Genomic DNA, 22,273 nt, shown 5'->3' with positions numbered 1-22,273 from the left:
ATGATTAATAACGTTATAGAATTTCAACAAGGAAAGTCTGGATTCTGTCTGATCTTTGATCCATTGAGTGTGAAGTAACTCATTCACAAAGAGTATCCACGCGATTGCAATACTTAATTTTAAACATAATCCTTTGACGTAGAGCTCGTAAATTGTTTTGTTACACGTAATTTTACCAATTAGTGACTGCGTCAATATCTATGTTAATGGCAATGCCTATCTCTCGAGATTTGGTTAAATGTCTCATTAATTCGATACAATTAAATTATTGCAGTGGAACTAATAAATTACGTAAGAGATGCCACATGAAACAAACGTACAATATAATATTTTTTTATATCATCTAAATCCGTTTTATGCAAAAATTACGTCCAATAAGCGTACTATGCATTTTAAATATTAATAAAACCTTTAAATAAACAAACTTTGAACCTACCTATTGGAAATATTAAAATAAAATTAATGGGAACTTCAGAAAAATCCATAAGTTACTACTATCAGTCTTCAGAAAAAAAATGTAACGAATATTTACTCGTTACGTCATCATCATAAATAACTTAAAAAACTTATTTAAAAAGCAGTATCCAAACAAAACCAAGGCACTTATATTTTAACTAGTACTTTTAAGGCACAAATAACAATAAATGCAAAAAGCAACTTAAAAATAGTTAAGTAGATTTAATTTTCATTGCGGTATGTAAACGAAATAATAAATGTTTTTCTGCAGTCGCATATAAAAATGCCTGATATCGTCAATATCTTGATTCTTCAGTGAATTATTCAAATGGTTCCGTTTTTTCTAACTCTAAAACATTATAACGGTAACAGTCGCATCGTTTAGTTGTGAATGTAGTTTCTATGGCAATTAATGTAAATCTCGTCTTCTGCAGTTGTTAAACCGTTTGACTTTAAATCCAAACGATTGTCGCATAATTGCCAAAAATAAATAAAAGCTAGGAGAAAGCAGGAAAGATGTTAAGCTGAGAAATGTATATTATGTCATACATACAACATTCACACTTGCCAATTATTGTGTTGATAAGGTTACGAAACCAATCACGGCGCGCGCGACTTGTTTACCAAAACAACGCGACACCAATTTATAATAATCATTTTTTAACTGCATAAACAAACTTCACTCTCAGCTTTCTTATCGAGCAGCTTATACATGTGCGGAGTCGTGTGTTATGAGGTTTAAAAAAAATACGTGTAACTTTACAAATAAAAGGAGCAGTTCAAATCTCAATGTCAAAAAATTTACTGTGTAGTCTGATAGTTAATCAAATTCAAACATTTATAACATGAAACATTTATTTTATCTAGATCCGTTTAGTAATTTTGGCGTAAAAAATTACACTATCACATTTTTATTAATTCGTATGTCATTCGTATAAATATCAATAGGACTCGATATTATCCTTACTTTTAACTTACAAATATAACTCAAAAAAGTGTAACAGCACGCATACAGCAAATCTTTGGTTATGCAAAGTATAGGACGTTCAAAATAGTCATACAAATAAAGCCCCATTTCACTTCACGGAATTTTCCGATCTGTCACTCGATTTAGCCTACTAGTTATAAAAGATTTTCATTGTCCTCGACAGGCTGAAATGTTCCCCAACAGATGAACAGACTTAAATAAGACGTTGACCTCACATGACCTAGTTATTCTAATAGACAAATAAATGAGTTTTAGAAGAAAATAAAATGGTTAGTACTTGCATAACAAATACAAACACTTACCAAGATGACCATCACGAATGTTGTATGGCCGTGTCCGTGAAAATTACAAAATGTCAATTTACTGCGGTGAAAGTCAAAGTTTGCGATTTTATTGTGTAAGAACATCAGCATGAAGGCATCAAGATTATGAGATTTTTATGCTTCAAAGCGTCATCAAAATTAGTAAAGGTTCGCCAAAATAGTAATTGTTCTTTCTACCTATCTTACGAACATTCCAGTTCAGTTCTTGGAATAACTCAGAGCTAAACCACACGGTATGGTGCGGCTCCGGTGCCGCTCTTATTAATCTAATCTAGAAAACGATATCTTCTTAGCTATTTCAATTGCAATATAAATAAACAAAACAATCACAATTCCGAACTTCCGAGTCTTCCAATTTGCCTACAGCAAGGTAGACTACGGTTGCACGCTTCAATGCGAATTTCCATTAAAAGCTGTTTGTTGCGTCGCCGCGTCGTTGCCGCTAGATGACGCTACTTCAAAATATCTCATAATGGCAAAGTTAACCAATAAGAGATATTTTCATTTTGTACAGAAAAATTATAAGAACGTTCTCTCATTACAAGTCACTGTGTAATTACTACACTCAAAACGAAATCTTAGGTCCAACAGAATATTGACTCTAGGGCTGTTTTTTTAGTCCCCACTTGAACAACAAGTCTACGTCTACGTTAAAAAGATCCCACGTTGACGTTGCGGTGCATCGCCGTAGCGGCGTTTTAGTTCTACATTTAAATCTGAACGACATACGTCACGGGCGTTGCGGCGACACGGGCGCACACCGCAACGTCAACGCCCATGTGGTACCGTATGCCTTGTTCGCACTAGTAAAGTAATATAATCGAGTGGCGAGTAATTTAGTAGATACTACTAAATCGTTTAGTCGAGTCAATCATTTTGTTCTATTTGACAGACGAGTAGCAGTTATGTCTTTCGCGCAATTTAAATTATCTATCTGCAATATTAAGAGTACTTTCCCTCCAGGTGGCATTACAAAATTCCACCCTGTATATTTAAGGTAACCCTGAGGCCCTTTTCACATGTCCCGGTTGCCGGCTAACCGGCGCCGGGTACCCGGTGGTGAAGTGTATGGGCATGCCGGATTAATTACGCCGGTACATGTGAAAGCTACGTACCATGCCCATACACTTCACCACCGGGTACCTGGCGGGACCGGGACATGTGAAAAGGGCCTGAGTCTACATACAGGCTAGAGGCCGACGTTTCCCGCGAGGATGGCGGCGAGCAGCGGCTTGTCCCGCAGCGCGGCGGCCAGCTCCGCCTCGTCCCACTGCAGGCGCAGGCGCCGCGCGCGCGCCGCCCCGCCGCCCACGCGCAGGGCGCCGGACGATTCTAGCAGAGAGCACGCGCCCGCCATCTCGCTCATGTCTTAAACCTTTTTTTGGCACCTGTCATCCGCTTTGCAATGGAGGGAAGTAGAACCTTAATTTCGAACTCCTCCTATGTTCTTCTGATTAATTTCGTTGCGGGTCCAATGACAGTTTAACTTTCCCCCGGGACAAACTTGACCTTCATTGGTTGGGTTTTTGTGGCGGTCAAGCTGTAGATCCTGGCTACACAGGAGTTGCAGTGGTGGGAACGAGAGGTGGGAATAGTCCCGTATTTATCGAGGAAGGCTATATAAAGTCACCTCTACAGCTAATAGGGATGGAACAGTAAAGAAAAATGTTACAAAAACGGGAAATATTATTCAACCTATTGTCACTAGTACGAACTACGAAGTCACGGGCACATCTAGTGGGTAGGTACATACAGACTAGAGGCCGACGTTCCCCGCGAGGATGGCGGCGAGCAGCGGCTTGTCCCGCAGCGCGGCGGCCAGCTCCGCCTCGTCCCACTGCAGGCGCAGGCGCCGCGCGCGCGCCGCCCCGCCGCCCACGCGCAGGGCGCCGGACGATTCTAGCAGAGAGCACGCGCCCGCCATCTCACTCATGTTTTAAACCTTTTTTTGGCACCTGTCATCCGCTTTGCAATGGAGGGAAGTCGAACCTTAATTTCGAACTCCTATGTTCTTCTGATTAATTTCGTTGCAGGTCCAATGACAGTTTAACTTTCCCCCGGGACAAACTTGACCTTCATTGGTTGGGTTTTTGTGGCGGTCAAGCTGTAGATCCTGGCTACACAGGAGTTGCAGTGGTGGGAACGAGAGGTGGGAATAGTCCCGTATTTATCGAGGAAGGCTATATAAAGTCACCTCTACGGCTAATAGGGATGGAACAGTTAAGAAAAATGTTTCAAAAACGGGAAATATTATTCAACCTATTGTCACTAGTACGAACTACGAAGTCACGGGCACATCTAGTTATACTTATACGAGCGTGACTTAAATGGCAGTGGGTAGGCACCATAAACATGCGCGTATAAAGCGGGGCTTTATTTAAGGCAGTGTTTTTCAACCTTTTTCATGACACGACCCCCTAGTATGAAAAAATTTTTGGCGACCCACAGGTTGAAAAACACTGATTTAAGGTAGCCCTGAGTCTACATACAGACTAGAGGCAGACGTTTCCCGCGAGGATGGCGGCGAGCAGCGGCTTGTCCCGCAGCGCGGCGGCCAGCTCCGCCTCGTCCCACTGCAGGCGCAGGCGCCGCGCGCGCGCCGCCCCGCCGCCCACGCGCAGGGCGCCGGACGATTCGAGCAAAGAACACGCGCCCGCCATCTCACTCATGTCTAGCGGCGCGATGTTGCGGCTTATTGCCACTCTGGAAACATAGGTACATAATTTTGCGCGTCGCTCTAATCAGCGACGCGACGTAGGGAAAGCAAAACAAAACACTTCAGACAAACTAACTTAGGTATAGTATTAAGATGTCTAGCGGCGCGATGTTGCGGCTTATTGCCACTCTGGAAACATAGGTACATAATTTTTATTGAATTTTTGACTTAAGCTTCAAAAGGCTTATTCCACTATTCCCCATTGACAATCCCCGTTAACGCCAATTGGAGCTTATAATGGGAATAATGAACTAACAAGTTCATTAATCCCCGTTATATTAGGATTTTATTTTTAACGTAATGGGGAATAATGAACTAAAAAGTTCATTAATCCCCATTACGTTTATTTATAAGTTTTATAAGTTTTAAAAATTATAAGTTTTATAAGTTCCGATTGGCGTTAACGGGGATTAGTGAACAAAAAGTTCACTATTCCCCGTTGACGGGGATTGTCAACGGGGAATAGTGGAATAAGCCAGCTTCAACCACACCAACGCGTGCAGATCGCCATCGCCGGGGCAATCATAAGCCAATGAAAGGTCGCGCTGTCATTGGCCTATTATCGCGCGATGGCGATCTGCACGCGTTGGTGTGATTGAAGCATTATTCTAGTTTTATGGGGTCCTACTGTCACTGCAACCGGTATCGATCAACTGTGATCGCCACTATTTTACACCTTTTGACTCGCCCTCGCAGGCGCGATCATAGGCCAATGAAAGATCGCGCGACCTGACAGTTCGCCCGCCTATGATCGCGCCTATTGTGATCGCCACTATTTTTACACCTTTTGACTCGCCATCACCGGCGCGATCATAGGCCAATGAAAGGTCACGCGAACCATGACAGTTCGCGCGCCTATGATCGCGCCGGCGATGGCGATCTGCACGCGTTGGTGTGGTTGAAGCATTATTATAGTTTTATGAGGTCCTACTGCACTAGGTGGACCGACGATCTGGTGAAGGTCGCGGGAGGTACCTGGATGCAAGCGGCGCAGGACCGGTCTTTGTGGAAATCCTTGGGGGAGGCCTTTGTCCAGCAGTGGACGTCTTTCGGCTGAAACGAACGAACGAACGAACGAACTGCAACCGGTCAACTGTGATCGCCACTGTTTTTACATCTTTTGGCGGGCGATATATTCTACATCCTGTGGGCTTCGGATGCGTTTGCCCAGATGTAAGCTAAGCTTAACGCATCAAAGGAAACAAATGTGCGCTGAAGGTTCCTGTTTCATTAAGACAGGGTATTAACGCCACCAGTCGCGCCACATTGTGACAAGAGCCCAAAGATTTCAGCGTCGTACTGGCCGATTGTGGTAAACCCACTCGTCGTAACACAAGCTTTTTACACAGCTTGTAGAACTGATGGCTGGGGTCGATTTTCGAGTGACGATCATGGACCGCAAGACGGCAGTAGGCAAGTGGGAACTCGGTGGACCGACGATCGGCTTAAGTTCGCGGAAAGCGCAGGAGCAGTCGTTGTGGATTTCCTTGGGAAGCCTTTAAACAGCAGTGGACGCGACGTCCTTTGGAACTAATAAGTTGTATGTGACATTTTTCTAGAAACTACGGATCATTTATCTTACTTGAGGTTAGATAAAGAGTAAATGGCGCATAAGCGCGCACACGTGACTACCTACTTTTTATAGACGTCGTGCAGTTTTCCCATGACGATGTCCTTATTTTTTCCTTTCGTCAGCATCAACATTAGGCTGCACAGGATGAGTTTCTGTTGCATCGGGAAGCCCTCATCCACGTCATTTTCGATCTTTCTTGAACCGCCGTAAATATTGTTGAGGACTTCCAACACCTGTTTGAGTTCCACCGTCACCGAGGAATCTTTCATCATGGTGTCAACCGACTGATTCTCTTTAAATTTATTACGCCTCGCGAGTTCTATCACCCGCCGTCCTATATCTAAGGCTCTTCTCATGTCGCCGGAAACCGCTGCGATTTTAGCTGTAAAAGAAAGAAGTAGGTAAGTATGCATTATTGCGACTAGTATTATACTATCAGTGATTGCATGAATTTAGTGCTTATAAGGCTTTATCTTTAGTTACAAGTCGAGTTAACTATAGTAATTTACCACTTTAACTGACTGAGGTTAATAATAAAATAAGAAGATATCGTAAAAAGGAGGCTTCGAAAAACCGAAAGACTAAAATGCTTCATTATTGCAGTGCATTTCTATTATTTAATAGTAGGGTAAGGTGGGGCACAATGAAACAAAAAAACGTTTTTTGTTCATAGAAACAAAATATCTTATTATTTTAATAAACTCTTTTCAAGAAAATTTACATTAGCTATCCCTTTAATAATCAACAATATCAAACTACATGTTTCTATAAGTAATCTTAAATTATTGGCACTTTTTCGAGATCAATTTTTTGTTGCACTGTGCCCCAGATCTGGGGTACAATAAAACTAGGGTAGGGGTACTATGAAACAGATTGGGGCACAGTCCGTAAACACTCTTGGCACTTTGTAGTTGGGCGTATATCGCACGACCTGTCCCTCTTCTTCTCGGTTTTCCTTTTTTTTCTTGAAATACCTATAGAATGTGCTAAAATTAATATTTTTCAGATTTTCTGCTTCTCTTAAGTTCATATCTGCTTCATTAGGAAGCTCTATATCCGTTTTTCTTTTCCGGTTACGAACCATTGTAGTGTTTTCTAAAAACAAAAACTTATCTTACACTGAAACATGTTTTACTGTGCCCCGTTTCACTGTACCCCATGACCCCCTTCAATAACACAAAAACATATAACATTCTTTAGGTTATAAACACCGGCCTTCGTCTGATGTCAATATTACAAGAAATATGCAAGAATTATTTAAAAAAATAGCCATACATACCTTTGGTAAACAGTCTACTAATAAAATCGAAAACCATTTCGTGAAAAGAGATACGAATTACTTTCAAAAATCAGTTTTTTTGCAAGAATTCAACAGGCAGCTTTCAAATTGAGAAAATACAACTGCACCAAGATGGCAGTGCGAACGATGAATAAAGCAGTGTGGCCAGTAAAAATAAATTGATAAAAAGAGGTAGAAATATTAAACTTGTTTTACTGTACCCCGTGTGTCACTGTGCCCCCTGTAACCCTAATATTCCTTACCTGCTAACATTTGCAAAGCGACGGGTGAAAACACGTTACTCCTGTCTTCATTGGCCAGCACTGTAGTAAATATCTGAATGATCTGTTCCTTGGTGTACGGCGCGAAGTGTAAGTTGCGCGGGCGCAGCGAGCAGCGCGCCTGCAGCCGAGGCAGCGTGCGCTCCGTCAGATCTAACGCGTTAGCGACGCCTATGAGCACGATACGGGAATCCGGGATCGCCGGCCACTCGAATATCGTGTACAGAACGGACTGCCGCTTGCTGTCCAATTGGTCGATCTCATCCAACACTAACAGGCTGTGAAGCAGTTTGTTACTTTTTAAATACGCTCCGCTAAACTGGTTTAAAACCTATCGTTAAAGCAAGTAGATAGTTCTAAATTATACACGACTTGACGATAGTTTTTTCAGGGAGGCAAATACAATATAGGTAGGTACCTGGGATTTTTTTACTGATTTAAAGTTTAAAAAACAGTTTTAGAAAAACTTTCTAGTGCATAATTAAATACTAACTTGGAATATTTCGTAATTTACCTACTTGGAAGTAATTTCGTGATTATTATTTACTCACATCATTTTATGTTTTTTTCTCAGATGCTTTTCGATTGCTGTCAAGCAGGCTTTTTCCGTAACTCCAGTCGTTTTCAACTTCAGATCTTTACAAATTCTATTAAATATACTGGCTGCAGATTTCATCATCGTACAGTTTATGTACACTTGTTCATATCCATCAACAATCTGGAACAGAATATCATCTACATCAATTTCTTCCTACGAATATAACTAAAATCCAGATAAGACGTCGCTCTAATTAGCGACGCGACGTAGGGAAAGCAAAACAAAACACTTCAGACAAACTAACTTAGGTATAGTATTAAGATTCAACTTCTAACATGATGACTCATATTGGGTACACACGTCGCGATAACATTTGGGCGACAGCGCAGCAAAAGCGAAGTCCTTGCGACTATGTTACACCAAAGTAAATGTAACTTTGGTGTAGCATAGTCGCAAGGACTTCGATTAATACTATATTAGTTAGGCGAAATGAAATTGAACTTACCTCAGGTAATTGCAAAATATACGACAAACTTGCCGTTTTCCCAGTTCCAGGTTGTCCCGAAATGTATATTGATGAGGACTCTTCTTTGTCAAGATGTTCGATCAAAAAAGTTTTCAGAATGTCTATTTCATTTTCCCTGCTAGTCAGTGGTTTCGTAGCTTCATTTGTATGTTTTGCAGCTCCTAAATCATCTTCATTTTTTAAGTTGATCTCGTGCTTTTTTACAATTTTATTTGCCGAGCAAGCATCTGAAAGGAGGTCTAGTATTTTATACCTATTTTTTACTGTAGTAGTGGCTCCATATTAACGAAAAGAAGTTGACCTACTCGTTTTTTACGTAATTAACATTATATTATATCAATTTATTTGGCATTTGAAGTAGTAGAGGTATTTGTTTTTAATTTAAAGGAAGGCGCAGCTTTGTATGCTAATAAACTGGTCCCAGTGAGCTTCGCTCTACTGGCTCTACCGTCACGAATCCAGGCGGAATTAGATATTGTATTTTTTAATTACCTGCTACATCGATATTGTCTTCTTTCAAATGTCTCTTTAAAACACTTCTAGTTGGTGGAATAGGACAACTATCTTCGTTCTCAATATCTACTTTCTTCTTTTTGCCAAGCACTGGCAGTTTCTTACGAGATTTGAATGGCAGTCTGGCTTGAAGTACTGACATCTGAAAAGATGTATTTTAGGTAAGTATGTAATGACGTAACCTACTTCCGGTTTATCATTGTCAAGATTATCATTTTCATTATAAATAGGTACATAACTTACCTACATACCCAGTAGATTAACAGATTTGCCTAGCTTAAGTTTGGTGCAACTGATGAATTTGCCTATAGGCAACGGTAAGGCAAAATTACTTTTTTAAGAATTTTTTTTCAAAATTTTCGTAAACATAGTACCATAGTACCTAAGTAATAATTAATTACTTGAACTCGTATTTAGACCTAAGTCCAAAAGATTCACATGTCAACAATGTAAAATACCTACTATAAGTATGTGAAAATATTTAAAATAATACGATATTATAGTATTGAATAATTTTATTTAAAAATTACACTCCCGTTATAAGTCTAAGTTACTCGAAACTTATAATGACTTAAGATTAAACAATGTGTTAGTTATTTAACTTACAACAATATTATTTAATAATATTTTATTTTCACAATTCATCATTAAATTTCAATATTTTCAATATTCTATAAATAAAACTTACTTTGCAATATTAAAATCACGAAGCACAAATTATTTTTTAAAAAAGAAGATAATACGTACAAAGCATTATACATTAAGATACATCATAAAGCGATCTAAAATCAGTAACATAATTTGAAATAACCAATAAAATAAATATAACATACTTGAATTACCTACACGATGTTGCATAGGTACTCAAAACCAGCTAAGTAAATAGCTAAACCAAAATCTAATTACAATGTCCTAAACTTGCATTTTTCTGGAAAAACAGCAAATATATTCGGGCCAGAAATAAAGTTAGTTTCCGAATTTACAGTTCTAACTAAACTTCAAACAAGATTTCTGTACTTGTAATTATTGAAACAGCTAAATAATTGTGTCCCTGAACAATTGTATGAAAATAGATAAGTAGTAGGTACCTACATATTAATTTGTAGAATTCACGTTACAAAAATATTGCCGCCGCGTTCAAAATGATAGAGATTTATTACATAAAAACTCAAAAAATTGACCTCATTTTTCTAATCTCAATTAATAGAGGATTTTTGTTGACTGGATTGTATGGCATATAAAAATTATGTTAAGTATTGTGGTTCTATTATTTAAATTCAATGATTCTAATTGAGATAAGCTAATTTCGTAAGATTTTTTCTGTTAGCTCGTGGGTCTTAGCAGTCGCCCGACAAGCAAAATGTTGTTGTAGTAACAACACCTAAGGCATTGTTAGCTGTTTGACTGGTCGATACTTGTTTTCGTGAAAATATTTTGAATTAAAAATATATGAATAATACTATAGCATTCATCCTGGAATCTGGATATTCCGTAATCAAGGAAGCTTGTTTACAAGTTTTTTCTTAGTAATTACTAAAAATTACATGAGAATAGGCATTTATTTTGAAAACTGAATACTTTTCACTTATAAAGGTTCTTATTTCGTGTATTAATTATTACATTTCAATAAAGATAATACTTATTAATTGCATATTTAAGTCGTCGTATTACCTTGCAAAGTGGGAGGAGCTTATTTTTCTTTGTTGTTAAAATCATTTTTTGTTTGCTGAGCCATATACATCGATTTCATTAACTCGAATTGTCTTTTGACTATCCAATCATCCATTTGATGTCTCAGTATTGGATTGTGTGTAGATATTAATTGGGGTCTCAAATAATCAGCAGATGTATTTATTGTGGGAGTCAAAGTCATTGGAGGACGGATTCCGGAAACTTTAACTGAAGGTGTTAAGGGTTTTATTGGCTTAAGACCAGATTTAGATGGCCCTGCTTGTGGTTTAGGAGATTCATTTTTAGATGAACTCAAAGAAGGCATAGATGGGTTCATAGGCATAGTTTGGTTGGCAATAGGTTCTAGTGAACTTGTTGCTTGTTTTTCCTCTGCAATAACTAACTTCGGAGATGAACTAGGGGAGCGAGTTTGTCTTGGCGAAGGCTGTGTTGTATTTGGCGTATTAAGTATGCCGACGGAATAATTCGTTGAAGATACAACTGTACTATTATTACCTGTTGTCTTTATAGGATTGGTTTTGCCAATTTCCTGTCTTGTAATATTAGCGTGGGGAGAATTAGTTTTATCAACTTTAATTTGGTTATTATTAGCAGTTGGAACTCGAATAGGGGTCACAGTGGACGCCAAAGGTCTATTTGGCATAGAAGAAAATACATTGCTTTGAGCCATTGAAGTTAAAGGCAAGCCTTTTGATGGCAAATTTTGCTTTTTAGCCAGATTTGCTATAGATTGCATTGTTTCCAAAGCTTTATCAAATGTTTGTTGTGGTGCAACTGGAGTTTGAGAAGTATGTGGAGTTGACAAATCTAAAGCAGAACTGGGTTTAGGTTCAGTAGATACACTAGCAGTGCTAGGTTTATTGTTAAGGTTTACAGATTTACTGACAACATTGAACACTTTTGGTGCAGGGACCAGTTTAGGAACTTGAGGTTTAGTTTTAGGCAATTTAGGTTTTTTATCAGTTTGCAGAGATTGCAATTGTTGCTCAAAAGTTTGTTGAAACGTAATTGGAGCTGAAAAGTTTCCAGATTGCTTACCTAATTTAGTGTCGGCAATAGGTTTTAAGTTAGGAATTGGGCCTTTGGCGGAAGTTTCAGATTTATTAACGGGTTTTGGTTGCATAGTATTGTTATCTGGTTTGCTGGTTATACTAACAGCAGCACTATCAACTTTATTAGTTTTTTTAGGATCTGTATCTGGTAATTTTAATATTTCAATGTAGTTATGAACTGGTGGACTTGGTACTTTATGTGTAGAAGCACTAAGTGCACCTGCTAAATTCTTATTGACAAGATTCTTTTTATGGTCAGTAGATATTAATTCATTAGGGTTACGAGGATCTAATTTTTGATCAGTTAAAGTAATTGATAATGATGACGGAATGTTAATATTGCATGAATCAAATATGGATTTTAAAGGATCTCCAGAATTAGGAGTACCACTTGAGCCACCTAATGATGTTTTTACTTGTGATAAGATTTTACTCCTATCTATTGTTGGATCACTGTTATTAGCCAGAAGATCCATTCTTAATTTATTTACAGGTTGTCCCTTAATTTGCGAAGATTGTGTTACCAATGAACTTGGCTTTAAATCTGGAATTTTTTTTACAGGCATTTTTTGTATGTCTGTTTTAAGTGTTTGAGAAGTTTGAGTTTCTATTTTTGAAACTTGTAGTTTCAAAGGGGAGACTGTTTTTTGTACACTGGTAAGCTGATGTGTGATTGGTTGAGTGTCAGTAGTGGCAGGTTTTCGTTTAGGAGAAGAAATGTTGTTTTGAGATACAGGTACTGTTCGCTTAATGCCTGTAGTATCTGGCATTGTCATTGGTTTCACCAAGGAAGTCAGTTGCGGCTTATTATCTTTGGGCACTGTTGAAGAGAACGTCGCTGCAATGCTTGATGGTAATGATATATTTTTTGTTGTACTTTCAGTTTCATTTCCTTTGTGTGAGAAGTCTGAGGTTTTTACATTCTGAAGTGTATTTTGAACAGAACTATTATTCACATTGTTGATAGTAGAAACAGTTGATTTAGTTTTATCCAGTTCAAGTTTAAATTTTTTGAATTCCGGCGTATTTGAAGATGTTTGATGTTTTCTTTTTAATGATTCTTCAACCCTAGGAGAAACTATTGGAGCTTTTGATGCTGTTTCAGTAGAACTATTATTCTCAGTGTTATCTGATTTTGAAGGAGATGATTTTACAGGCAAACAATTATTCTTGGCAGTCAATTCAAATGAATTTAAAAATTGAGACTTTTCAACATCTTCATCGCATTTCTTGGGAGATGCATTAGCAATTTTGCTAGTGTGAACATCATCTTTCACAGAATCTTTATTTGTTGGAACACTTTTGTCACCCTTTTTTAACACCTCATTAACACGTTTAGTAGTCTCGTCAGGCATTGGGCTTTCAGCTCCTGATGAACCTTCAGACCCTTGATCATTCAAGTTTGGCACTGGGCTACAGACATTTGTGTCTTCTGTAGATGTTGGACTTGACTTTCGGTCACCGAAATGTGAACCTTTTCTATTTATATCAAAAATTCTATTCCTTATGGCTATGTAATCAATAATTTGATAGAAAAATCGCATTGGTTCATTCCTTTTCCAATTATATATATAAGCAATATCCATTAATGTGTAGTAATCAGGCAATGGTACCCTTTTATAAAGTATATCAATAGCAAATTGTGTACTATCTATATCAAATTTCATACTAAGAAATTTCTTTAGGTGGCTTATATTTACAACTGCTGGGCATTGGAGGAATCTTCTAGCAACACCTAATGCAGGCTGTGGTTCATTACTGTCAGATGATTTACTGGATATACTATCAGTATCAGTTAAATCTGCATACTCCAAAGAAAATGAAATCACATCTTCAGGACTGAAGATAATTCTCTCTGTGTCTTCACCTCTTTGTTCAGGAGTGGCTGAAGCTGCAGGACCCGGTCTTGAGGAATAGAATTGCTGTCGCCGTTCCATTTCTTTTTGAAAAAGGCCTGGAACTAGTTTGTATACTATGTCTTGGAGTGCCTTATCAAGTTTTATATTGGGTTTAGCAGAGTTAATCATCATTTCGCATACAGGACAGTAGCTTTTGGCTTGTAAATGTTTTATGATACAACTCCGACAAAACGAATGCAAACATTCCACAATCGTGGTAGCATCGATGTAATATCCACGACATAATGGGCACGTTATGTGTTCGTTGACTTCTCCAAGTAAAGTTCTTTGTGGCACAACAGCAACACTATTTTGTCCAGCCATTTTCACAAACTTCTTCTCGGGTAATTTATTTGAGGTAACCATTTTTACAACACTCAAAGCGTCACTAAATTATCAAGTTCCACACGAATGTCAACATATTTAGAATAATTTAAAAACTACACTTGTGAGTTACACACAATTAGTATAAAGAAACATCAATAGCCTTGATGAGCATAATTATAACGAAAAATCAATAGTAAACGTCGTCAAATCACAATTTTTACACCACGATACGTCGCCATTCGATGCAAGCAATTTTTTTGTATGTTGGTAACATTGCCAAACAGCTGCTCAAACGAGTACTGTATAATCATTGAATGGGAAAATTCTAAATTGACAAAAGGAAATTTACATCACTTACATTGTTAATATGCTTTCCAAATTTCTGTCTTCACTTTCGGTAAAAGTTTGTCCGCAGTAGATGTGTTTAAATCTATTACAAACCGTATCTTCTTTACTACGATTTTTGGCGCGAATACTATGAAGGCAGCTGACTGCTGTAAAGCCGCTGTCACTATGACAGTTTTAATTTTTTAGTGTATTTTTTTTTACATTCGACTGACATAGATCTCAGTTCTGCTATATTGAGCATCATCGAGAAGATCACTTTATAAAAGAGACGGTATAAATGAATCAACGTATAAAATCACCTTGTTAGCGAGAGAATAATCTAATTTATTTTAATTATGAAACAAAATGGTGAAACCATATTATTTTTTCTAGTTATACAGGGTGTCCCAAAAACAATGGATAACCCTNACTAGTTTGTTGAACTTTAATCTTTTCTTTTGATAGCCCAACTATCCCTTGTGATAAGGAAAAAAACTAGATTGAAAAGTATCCTCATTTGTAGAAATGGCATGAGAAAAAGTAATCGCAGGTGGCAATTTTCTAAAAATGAACAAAAACTTAAAAATCTTGAAAACGGTGATATTTTTACTGGGGTCAAAATTGGACGTTAGGGAGACCATGGCGAGGCCTATCGATGGTTACAGGGTTATCCATTGTTTTTGGGACACCCTGTATATCTTCAACAGTGCCCCGATTCACTTCACTTCACGCGCAAACAAAGACGAAACAACGGATTTAATCACTTTCCAATAAAAGTCCTGTTGTAATTATCTAGCGCAACTGGGGCCCTGGATTATATTAATCTTCAAAAAGTTTTTATTTTAATATAATTTAATATTGCGACAAACTATTTTATGCCTGTGCTGTCTAACATTGTAGATTGAGTAATTTTTTACTTATAATCGATTCCCAATTGAATAGTAGTGATGTTTATCGAGTGGCATCCGTGAGCTGTAAATCGTGATATCATTCATTCAATCATTCAAAGATTGAAAAGATTCAAGCCGTCACTCACTCAATACATTTGTCTTTCTTTCGGGTTTCGTGGACTGTGTGCGCTAGGCGCATTTTGTATCTTGAAATATCTATAAAATCCTCCAAGGAACGAGTTGTTTCTGAAAAGATTATTTAGTCTTTTGTAACTAAGAACATGAGAGCTAAGGTATTTACAATATTTCATCCAATATCAAAATTTATTTGTGATTTTTGTGTCTTGGTGACTGTGCTGAGGAAATAATGCGGAGATTAAAATTAAAATGTTTTATTACAGTGGCGTAAAAAGCGCATGCGAAGGCTAAAGCGTAAAAGGAGGAAGATGCGTGCGAGGTCCAAATAAAATGGTAAGTGCATTGTTTGATTTAAGGTTAGAAGTAACATGCGCTCAGACCGGTACCCCTATCGTGGTAAATTGATAAGTCCCTCCCTAGGCACTTACCTACTATGCTTTAATATTATTAGGTTGTTTAGTCAGTGTGACTTTTGTTCGGTATTCTTGGAACTTCTCATTGAGCTCCACATGTTATCAGCGTGCTCTATCAATTCATTTTTTGTCAGTACATAATTTTGGTAAAGGTATCCAGTTATGATGACTGAACTCGTACACATGACACAAATTTTAATGTTACTTTGCTGCACTGTTTGGTTTAGTATTATTTATCTATGAGGTCTTGTATGATCTCGTTTTCGTTGTGGTATTACAGACAATTTGACATGAATCATACTAACGCGATCGCATTCATGTTGTCGTTCCGAATAGTTCCAAATACCTTCTACCTTAATTTTTGGTTGGTTACTATCACATCAGTGCAATCATAATCTTTTCGCATCAGCATCTCATTGTATACCCCACGTGGGTATTAAATCCAAAACCTCGTGTCATTACCCTAATGAAAATGAAGATGTCAATTTGTGACACTATCTATTAGCCAAAATTAAATAACTATAAAAAGATAATTATTAATTACTAGAGGGTCCATATACTAGTCTTAGTGGCATTTGGAAGATTTCATTGTAAAATTCGATTTACAGACAACTTATAATCTATAAAAACAAACACTTGGCCAGTGTTTTCCAACTTTCTTCCAGAAATTGACCCTTTTATTCATTTTGCATAATATTATCTCGGCCATATAGCTGTAGAAATATTAATACAAAAATACAATTAAATTATGCTCAACTAGCTTTCCGCCCGCGGCTTCGCCCGCGTGGAATTTTGTCTGTCACAGAAAAACTTTATCGCGGCGTCCCTGTTTCAAAAACAGGGATATAAACTATCCTATGTCCTTTCTCGGGACTCAAACTATATCTATGCCAAAATCAAAATCGGTTCAGTGGTTTAGGCGTAAAAGTCAGACAGTTACTTTCGCATTTATAATATTAGTATAGATTTGTAGACTAAGGTGACAAACACCCCTCTGAGGCAGTCGTTTTCTCCTCATGAGATAATGAAAAGAATCAGTGGGCAGATCAAAACACCTATATCCACTCTTGCGAGAATATTTTTTCTCACAAGGACTAAATTTAGGTATACAATCATTATCAAAATAAAAATAAATGTAATGGAATACAATTATTTTACTTCATTTTTTTTGTGTGTGAATAGGGAAAATCAGTAATTCTGGTACTATTACTGCTCTAAATTAGAGTAGGTACTAGTATCTAGTCTACTGTATGTTTAAGCAACTAAATTAATTTTTGTTTTTCTTTTCAGGTACATGGGTGGATGTGTAGGGAATACGACCTGCCGAAGCTAATGTATCAAATAAAAACATAAAACCCACTTTGTTTTTTTAACTCTCCTTTTATCCTCGTCATTTTTGTGCCTTTCGCCCATCTGGAGTTGTTTTTTTTTTATAATCCTTGGTCATTTTACACTGCGCCTCTAGTCCCAAACTAAGCAAAGCTTGTACCTACTATGGGTACCTACTAGTGGTACTAGCTAGACCACGGATATAAAAACATACCTACTTAAATATGTTACCTACTTTCTTAGATTAATCTAAGCCTACTTTTATTTGGAAATACATACATATTATACGTGGTATAAAACCCGTTACAGAAATTAAAATTCATCATCAATTAGTTTTCCATACTTTGAAAGTAAAATAGGGTTGAGTTGAGGATAGGGTTGCCAGGCGTCCGGCTTTAGCCGGACATGTTTGGCTTTTTAGGGACTTGTCCGGCCTGTCCGGCTTTTGTTAGGCTTTTTATTTGGTTGCCGCGCCAGGTGAAAATCGAGCCATAAAATCATATGAAGCGCACGCATCAGGATGTTGGTTAGCAACCGATGACGATAGACGATAGTACTCACTCATGAGCTGACACAATTAGACCCCCCCCCCCGTCACATGTCCGGCTTTTAGGGTAAAATGTCCGGCCAAATGAAGCACAAAGTCCGGCTTTTGTGATTTTGGACCTGGCAACCCTAGTTGAGGATTTGATATGGATTCTGTAAGTACACACGACCGCACATCAGCAGGTTACCCATTTTTGTGTTGCAAATTCGTCCCTATTACAACTGCACTAGAACGAACCCACAGTGGTTACGTTGACGTGCCGTCGTCTGTACCTACATAGGATAGGAAGATAGGGTACATTCTGATCAAGTCAACTCCAGTGATTAAAAAACTGATAGGTTCTGCTCTATATCAACTGCCCCAAGTGGTTACGGGTCTTAGCCCAGCACCCCTTGTATCCTGTCTTCTCACTATTTGTGTGCCCATCTATGTTTTAAAAGTAGCTGCAGCAGAAGATTAGAGAGTACTCTTCTTACCTATACAGGGTGTTAGGTAAATGGGTATATGAGCCGACACTAGCCCATGTTAACATGGTCATATAAATGGTATGGTGAAGTCAGAAAATTGATATCTTCATTTTAATTATTTTATTTTTCATACAAATCGGATTTCGTAAATTTAATTTTGTATGAAAATTAAAAAAATTAAAATGATGATATCAAATTTCTGACTTCACCATACCATTTATATGCCCATGTTAACATGGGCTAGTGTCGGCTCATATACCCATTTACCTAACACCCTGTATACCTACAGGCTTAGTAGGCTTGGATTAATAAAATCTAAGCCTACAGGTAATTTTTTAATAAAAGTGAAGGTTTAGGTAGGTATCATGCGTATCATGTTTAAACATTGTTAGGAAGGAACCTGCCTTTCGAGTAAGTAAGGAAAGGACTTACTCCGTAGTTTTTTTTTAGGTCTTAGGTACACATACAACCAGGGCCGTCTTTAACCTACTAGGGGCCCTGCCCTGATATTATTCTGTAGCTCGGACTTCGCCTGGCGCGGCAACCACATAAAAAACCTGGCAACCCTAGGCCCTTATCATCTGGAAAAAGGTCTTATTAGCAGATGGGGGCCCCCTCGGTCGCGGGGCCCTGGGCACGTGCCCAAAGTGCCCAGGGCATACAATGGCTGGATGGTTAATGTGTAAAAAGGTAATGTCTTCATGAGGAGGTTGCTCTTCCTGCCCCACAGAGGCAGAACTTGGAAATGAATGACCGATGATAATGTCAACTCAGTAGCTATATTTATAGCGCCTAAATAATAAATCACCCTTTGCGAATTTTGTAGAAAAATATACAGTCTGGCAGGCAAGCGCCTTAAACAAGTATCATAGCAATAATGTAAAGTAATTATAAATTACTATCCTAGTTCTGTAGGCACTTAGATTAATAAAGCTTGTAGGCACTAAAAGGAGAAAAATTGGAAACACATTTGACATTTTCCGTTAAAGTTAATCCTTTTTGTTACTATTTTGTGAAGTCTGTGCACTGTTCGAATTATGAAAAAGAATTAGACAATTTCAGTCACGACTCCCGGATCCATGTAAATTTTGCTTCTAATCCCTACAAAAAAATTATAGCTTTGTTTCAATTATTTACAGTTTAAATAGACAAGTGAAGTTTTGTTACAGGCATGGGAAGGATGGGTGGAATAAAATGGGAGAAGGCGAGTTCTTGTAGACCAGTTCATAATATAATCTCATCAGATTTCCCCAAGTACAACCCTCAACCTTGGAAGTTTATGGTAAAGTGTTAATCTTGTCGCTACAATCCGCTACATTAATTTAATCATCAACCAATCATGGTGGTTGTTGTGATAAATAATAAAGTATTGTAGGTGTACTTAAGTAAATTAATTTAATCTTGTTTTTTCTTCACTTAGGAGGGAAAGTCTCGAATTGAATGGTTATTATCATATGAATACCACAGGATGTGGTTAGAAGAAAGGGAAGCTTGGAAAAAACGAATGTATCCAGAGAATACTACCGTTAGCGTTGACATAGTTAAAAGTTACGTTCTGACCTTTAAAACAAATCATCAAGCGCCAAAACCGGAGAAGAAGAAGCCATTCAAAATGAAAAAGTAAGAACTTAGAATCGCTTTAACCCGATTATTAATTAAATATTTTTGATGACACGATATGACTCCACTTTATGCTTTATTACAGATTTGAAGGTGTAGGAAGTAAGACCGAAAATAAACGTCCAGCAGGCGACAAGGCAATGGGCTTTGAGAAAGAAAAAAAGAAACAAAAGCCTCCGGAGAAAACGAAATAGCGGGAGTTGTCCATATTGTTATTTCATACTTATTATTATGTACACAAGTTTTTTTATTATTTTACGAAATAAAAGTTTAATAAATTTATTTTAAAATTCATCTAGCTTTTTATTTAAATATGGGCTTAGTGCACGAGTTTGCATTTTGCATCGAGTGTCGTCGTACAGCGTCCCTAGTGGATACTTTCAAGAACATTGCCCAGCCCATAGATAAGAATAAGGCCCAACCCGACTAAACTAACGGCCGACGAAAAATCAACGTAGTGCGCCTACTCTTAAAATCTTCATAGATCCTAAACATAAATGCGAAAGGTTGTATAAATGGCAATGCCAGATTTTGTATGGAAAGTGGCGTCTTTTTTTTTTCGCGCGGCCATCGACTAAACTTTGTTTTTTGATTACAAAAGTAACCAAACTTACTATGGCATGTATACCTCTAAACTCAGTCTGAACTGAGTTACGAGCATTAGAAGTTTGATGATTTTCATACTAGATTTGCTTTTTGTGCGCAAGTTTTGTAAGAAATTGCAACAAAATATTGCGCTATTTTTTTATTGCGCTTATTCTGCTCCATACTGATGTCTGGAGCCTTTAATGGATGGTATTGTTTGTTTACACATACGATGTCAATATTTTGTTGCAATTTCTTACAAAACTTGCGCGCAAAAAGCAAATCTAGTATGTAAATCATCAAACTTCTAACGCTCGTAACTCAGTTCAGACTGAGTTTAGAAGTATACATGTCATAGTAAGTTTGGTTTATTACACTATTTTGTATCCAAAAAACATGGTTTGGTCGATGGCCGCGCGAAAAAAAAAGACGCCAATTTCCGGCATTGTCTTTTGTTTGTTACTCTTTGACGCAAAAACTACTGAACGGATTTCGATGAAGGGAAACTACAGTATTTTTGTTTATAGGATCAGAGGTGGAATTGTGTAAAGCAATCGTTATCATTTGACAGTTCATAACGTACGATTATTCTGTCAAACGCTTTGTTTAACTGACTTTATCGTACGTTATGAACTGTCAAATGATTACGATTTCTTTACACAATTCCACCTCTGAATAACATAATATCTATGGTTTTTAACGATCTGTAACAAGCTAAATTTCATGCACCAGCAGAATGGGAGACCACCTTGTCAACGATTAGCCGGGACGGATTGCATGTGACCACAGATAATATAATATGAATGAAAATTAGCGGGGTTATAAAGTTGCTAAAAATATCGTCCGGAAAGATAAAATGTTACTCATTTACAATCCTGCGAAGATAGAAAAAAAAATATGAATGGTTGTTATGAAATTTATTTTATTTCAAACGGATAAAACTAAAACAGGAATTCTATGGTTGCCACTATAATCTAAATTTAACTTTCCCACAAGGTTTTACATTATTTTTAGTTGTTACTATTATGAATCCGCTATTATAAAAAATGTAGATAACTTGCTACTGCGTACATTGTAGTAAAAATACTTAAACAATAATGCAACATTTGAAGTTGTAAGGCAGTGGTTATCTACTTTTGCAATCAAAATACATCACAAACAGATATTATACACCCCTTCTTTTTAACTAACGAAGACAATATTCATAAGATTAATAATAACCTCCCACAACAAAAAGTAACAATTTTCAAATAGCTAAAAGCAATTGGGTTTCTTGGCATTTTATTAAATATTAACAAAGGTATTATTTGTTTCCGATTAAGGCCATTTTCAACCGACTTCAAAAAAGGAGGAGGTTCTCAATTCGACCCGTATGTTTTTTACTCTAAATAATTCAATAGTTAAAAAATAGTGGTGTATAAGAGCCAAAACAATTCTGAGAAAAGACTTTTTCGGTAATGAATAATATTTATTACCTTTTAGAAATACTTTTACTCTTTTAAAGTCCCTGGTCGGTGCGGTGCGGAGTAAATCGATGATTTAAAATCATTCATACGTTGTGATGATGTGACCGACAGCCGTGTCGTCATCATTAACATTGAATTTTTACTCCGCACTGCAGTGACGCAAGCTGTATATCAGAGGCTTTAGCAACGTAGACTATATTAAGGGACCAACATTCATGAATTCAATTACTTTTATATACAATATGACAACTATACATAATTATGTCTTAAATTTTGAAGAAATATTACAGTAGTATATTTTCAGAAACTGTAGTTTCACTTTAATTATA

General features: G+C 37.3%; 2 protein-coding genes and 1 long non-coding RNA gene across 4 annotated transcripts; 2 read left to right on the top strand and 1 right to left on the bottom strand.

The window, feature by feature from the left end:
• Positions 1-4,173: 4,173 nt before the first annotated feature.
• Positions 4,174-14,468, bottom strand: LOC114364083 (polycomb group protein Psc). The gene is given in 7 exon segments (XM_028320072.1): positions 4,174-4,470; positions 6,120-6,438; positions 7,599-7,894; positions 8,168-8,334; positions 8,660-8,907; positions 9,173-9,370; positions 11,000-14,468. Coding segments are annotated over 7 exon segments (4,641 nt in total). The 5' UTR covers positions 14,202-14,468; the 3' UTR covers positions 4,174-4,259.
• A 997-nt stretch (positions 14,469-15,465) lies between these two features.
• Positions 15,466-17,289, top strand: LOC114364126 (uncharacterized). The gene is made up of 3 exons (XR_003656829.1): positions 15,466-15,672; positions 15,781-15,850; positions 17,221-17,289. It is a non-coding gene; the product is annotated as an uncharacterized LOC114364126 (long non-coding RNA).
• Positions 17,290-19,267: 1,978 nt separating this feature from the next.
• On the top strand, positions 19,268-20,155 carry LOC114364119 (uncharacterized). 2 transcript variants are annotated; one of them, XM_028320119.1, is made up of 4 exons: positions 19,268-19,354; positions 19,443-19,555; positions 19,694-19,893; positions 19,979-20,109. In XM_028320119.1, exons 2-4 carry the CDS (start codon positions 19,445-19,447, stop codon positions 20,085-20,087), a joined length of 420 nt encoding a protein of 139 aa, XP_028175920.1. In that variant the 5' UTR covers positions 19,268-19,354; positions 19,443-19,444; the 3' UTR covers positions 20,088-20,109. The 2 variants fall into 2 exon arrangements, with proteins under 2 accessions (XP_028175920.1, XP_028175921.1); XM_028320120.1 differs by having other exon boundaries at positions 19,317-19,555; positions 19,979-20,155.
• The last annotated feature ends 2,118 nt before the right edge of the window (positions 20,156-22,273 follow it).

The sequence above is a fragment of the Ostrinia furnacalis genome, unplaced genomic scaffold (genome assembly GCF_004193835.3).
Source record: "Ostrinia furnacalis isolate ACB-3 unplaced genomic scaffold, ASM419383v2 OfSCF7348, whole genome shotgun sequence".
Lineage (NCBI taxonomy): Eukaryota > Metazoa > Arthropoda > Insecta > Lepidoptera > Crambidae > Ostrinia > Ostrinia furnacalis.
This window is presented reverse-complemented; position numbering and strand designations above follow the sequence as displayed.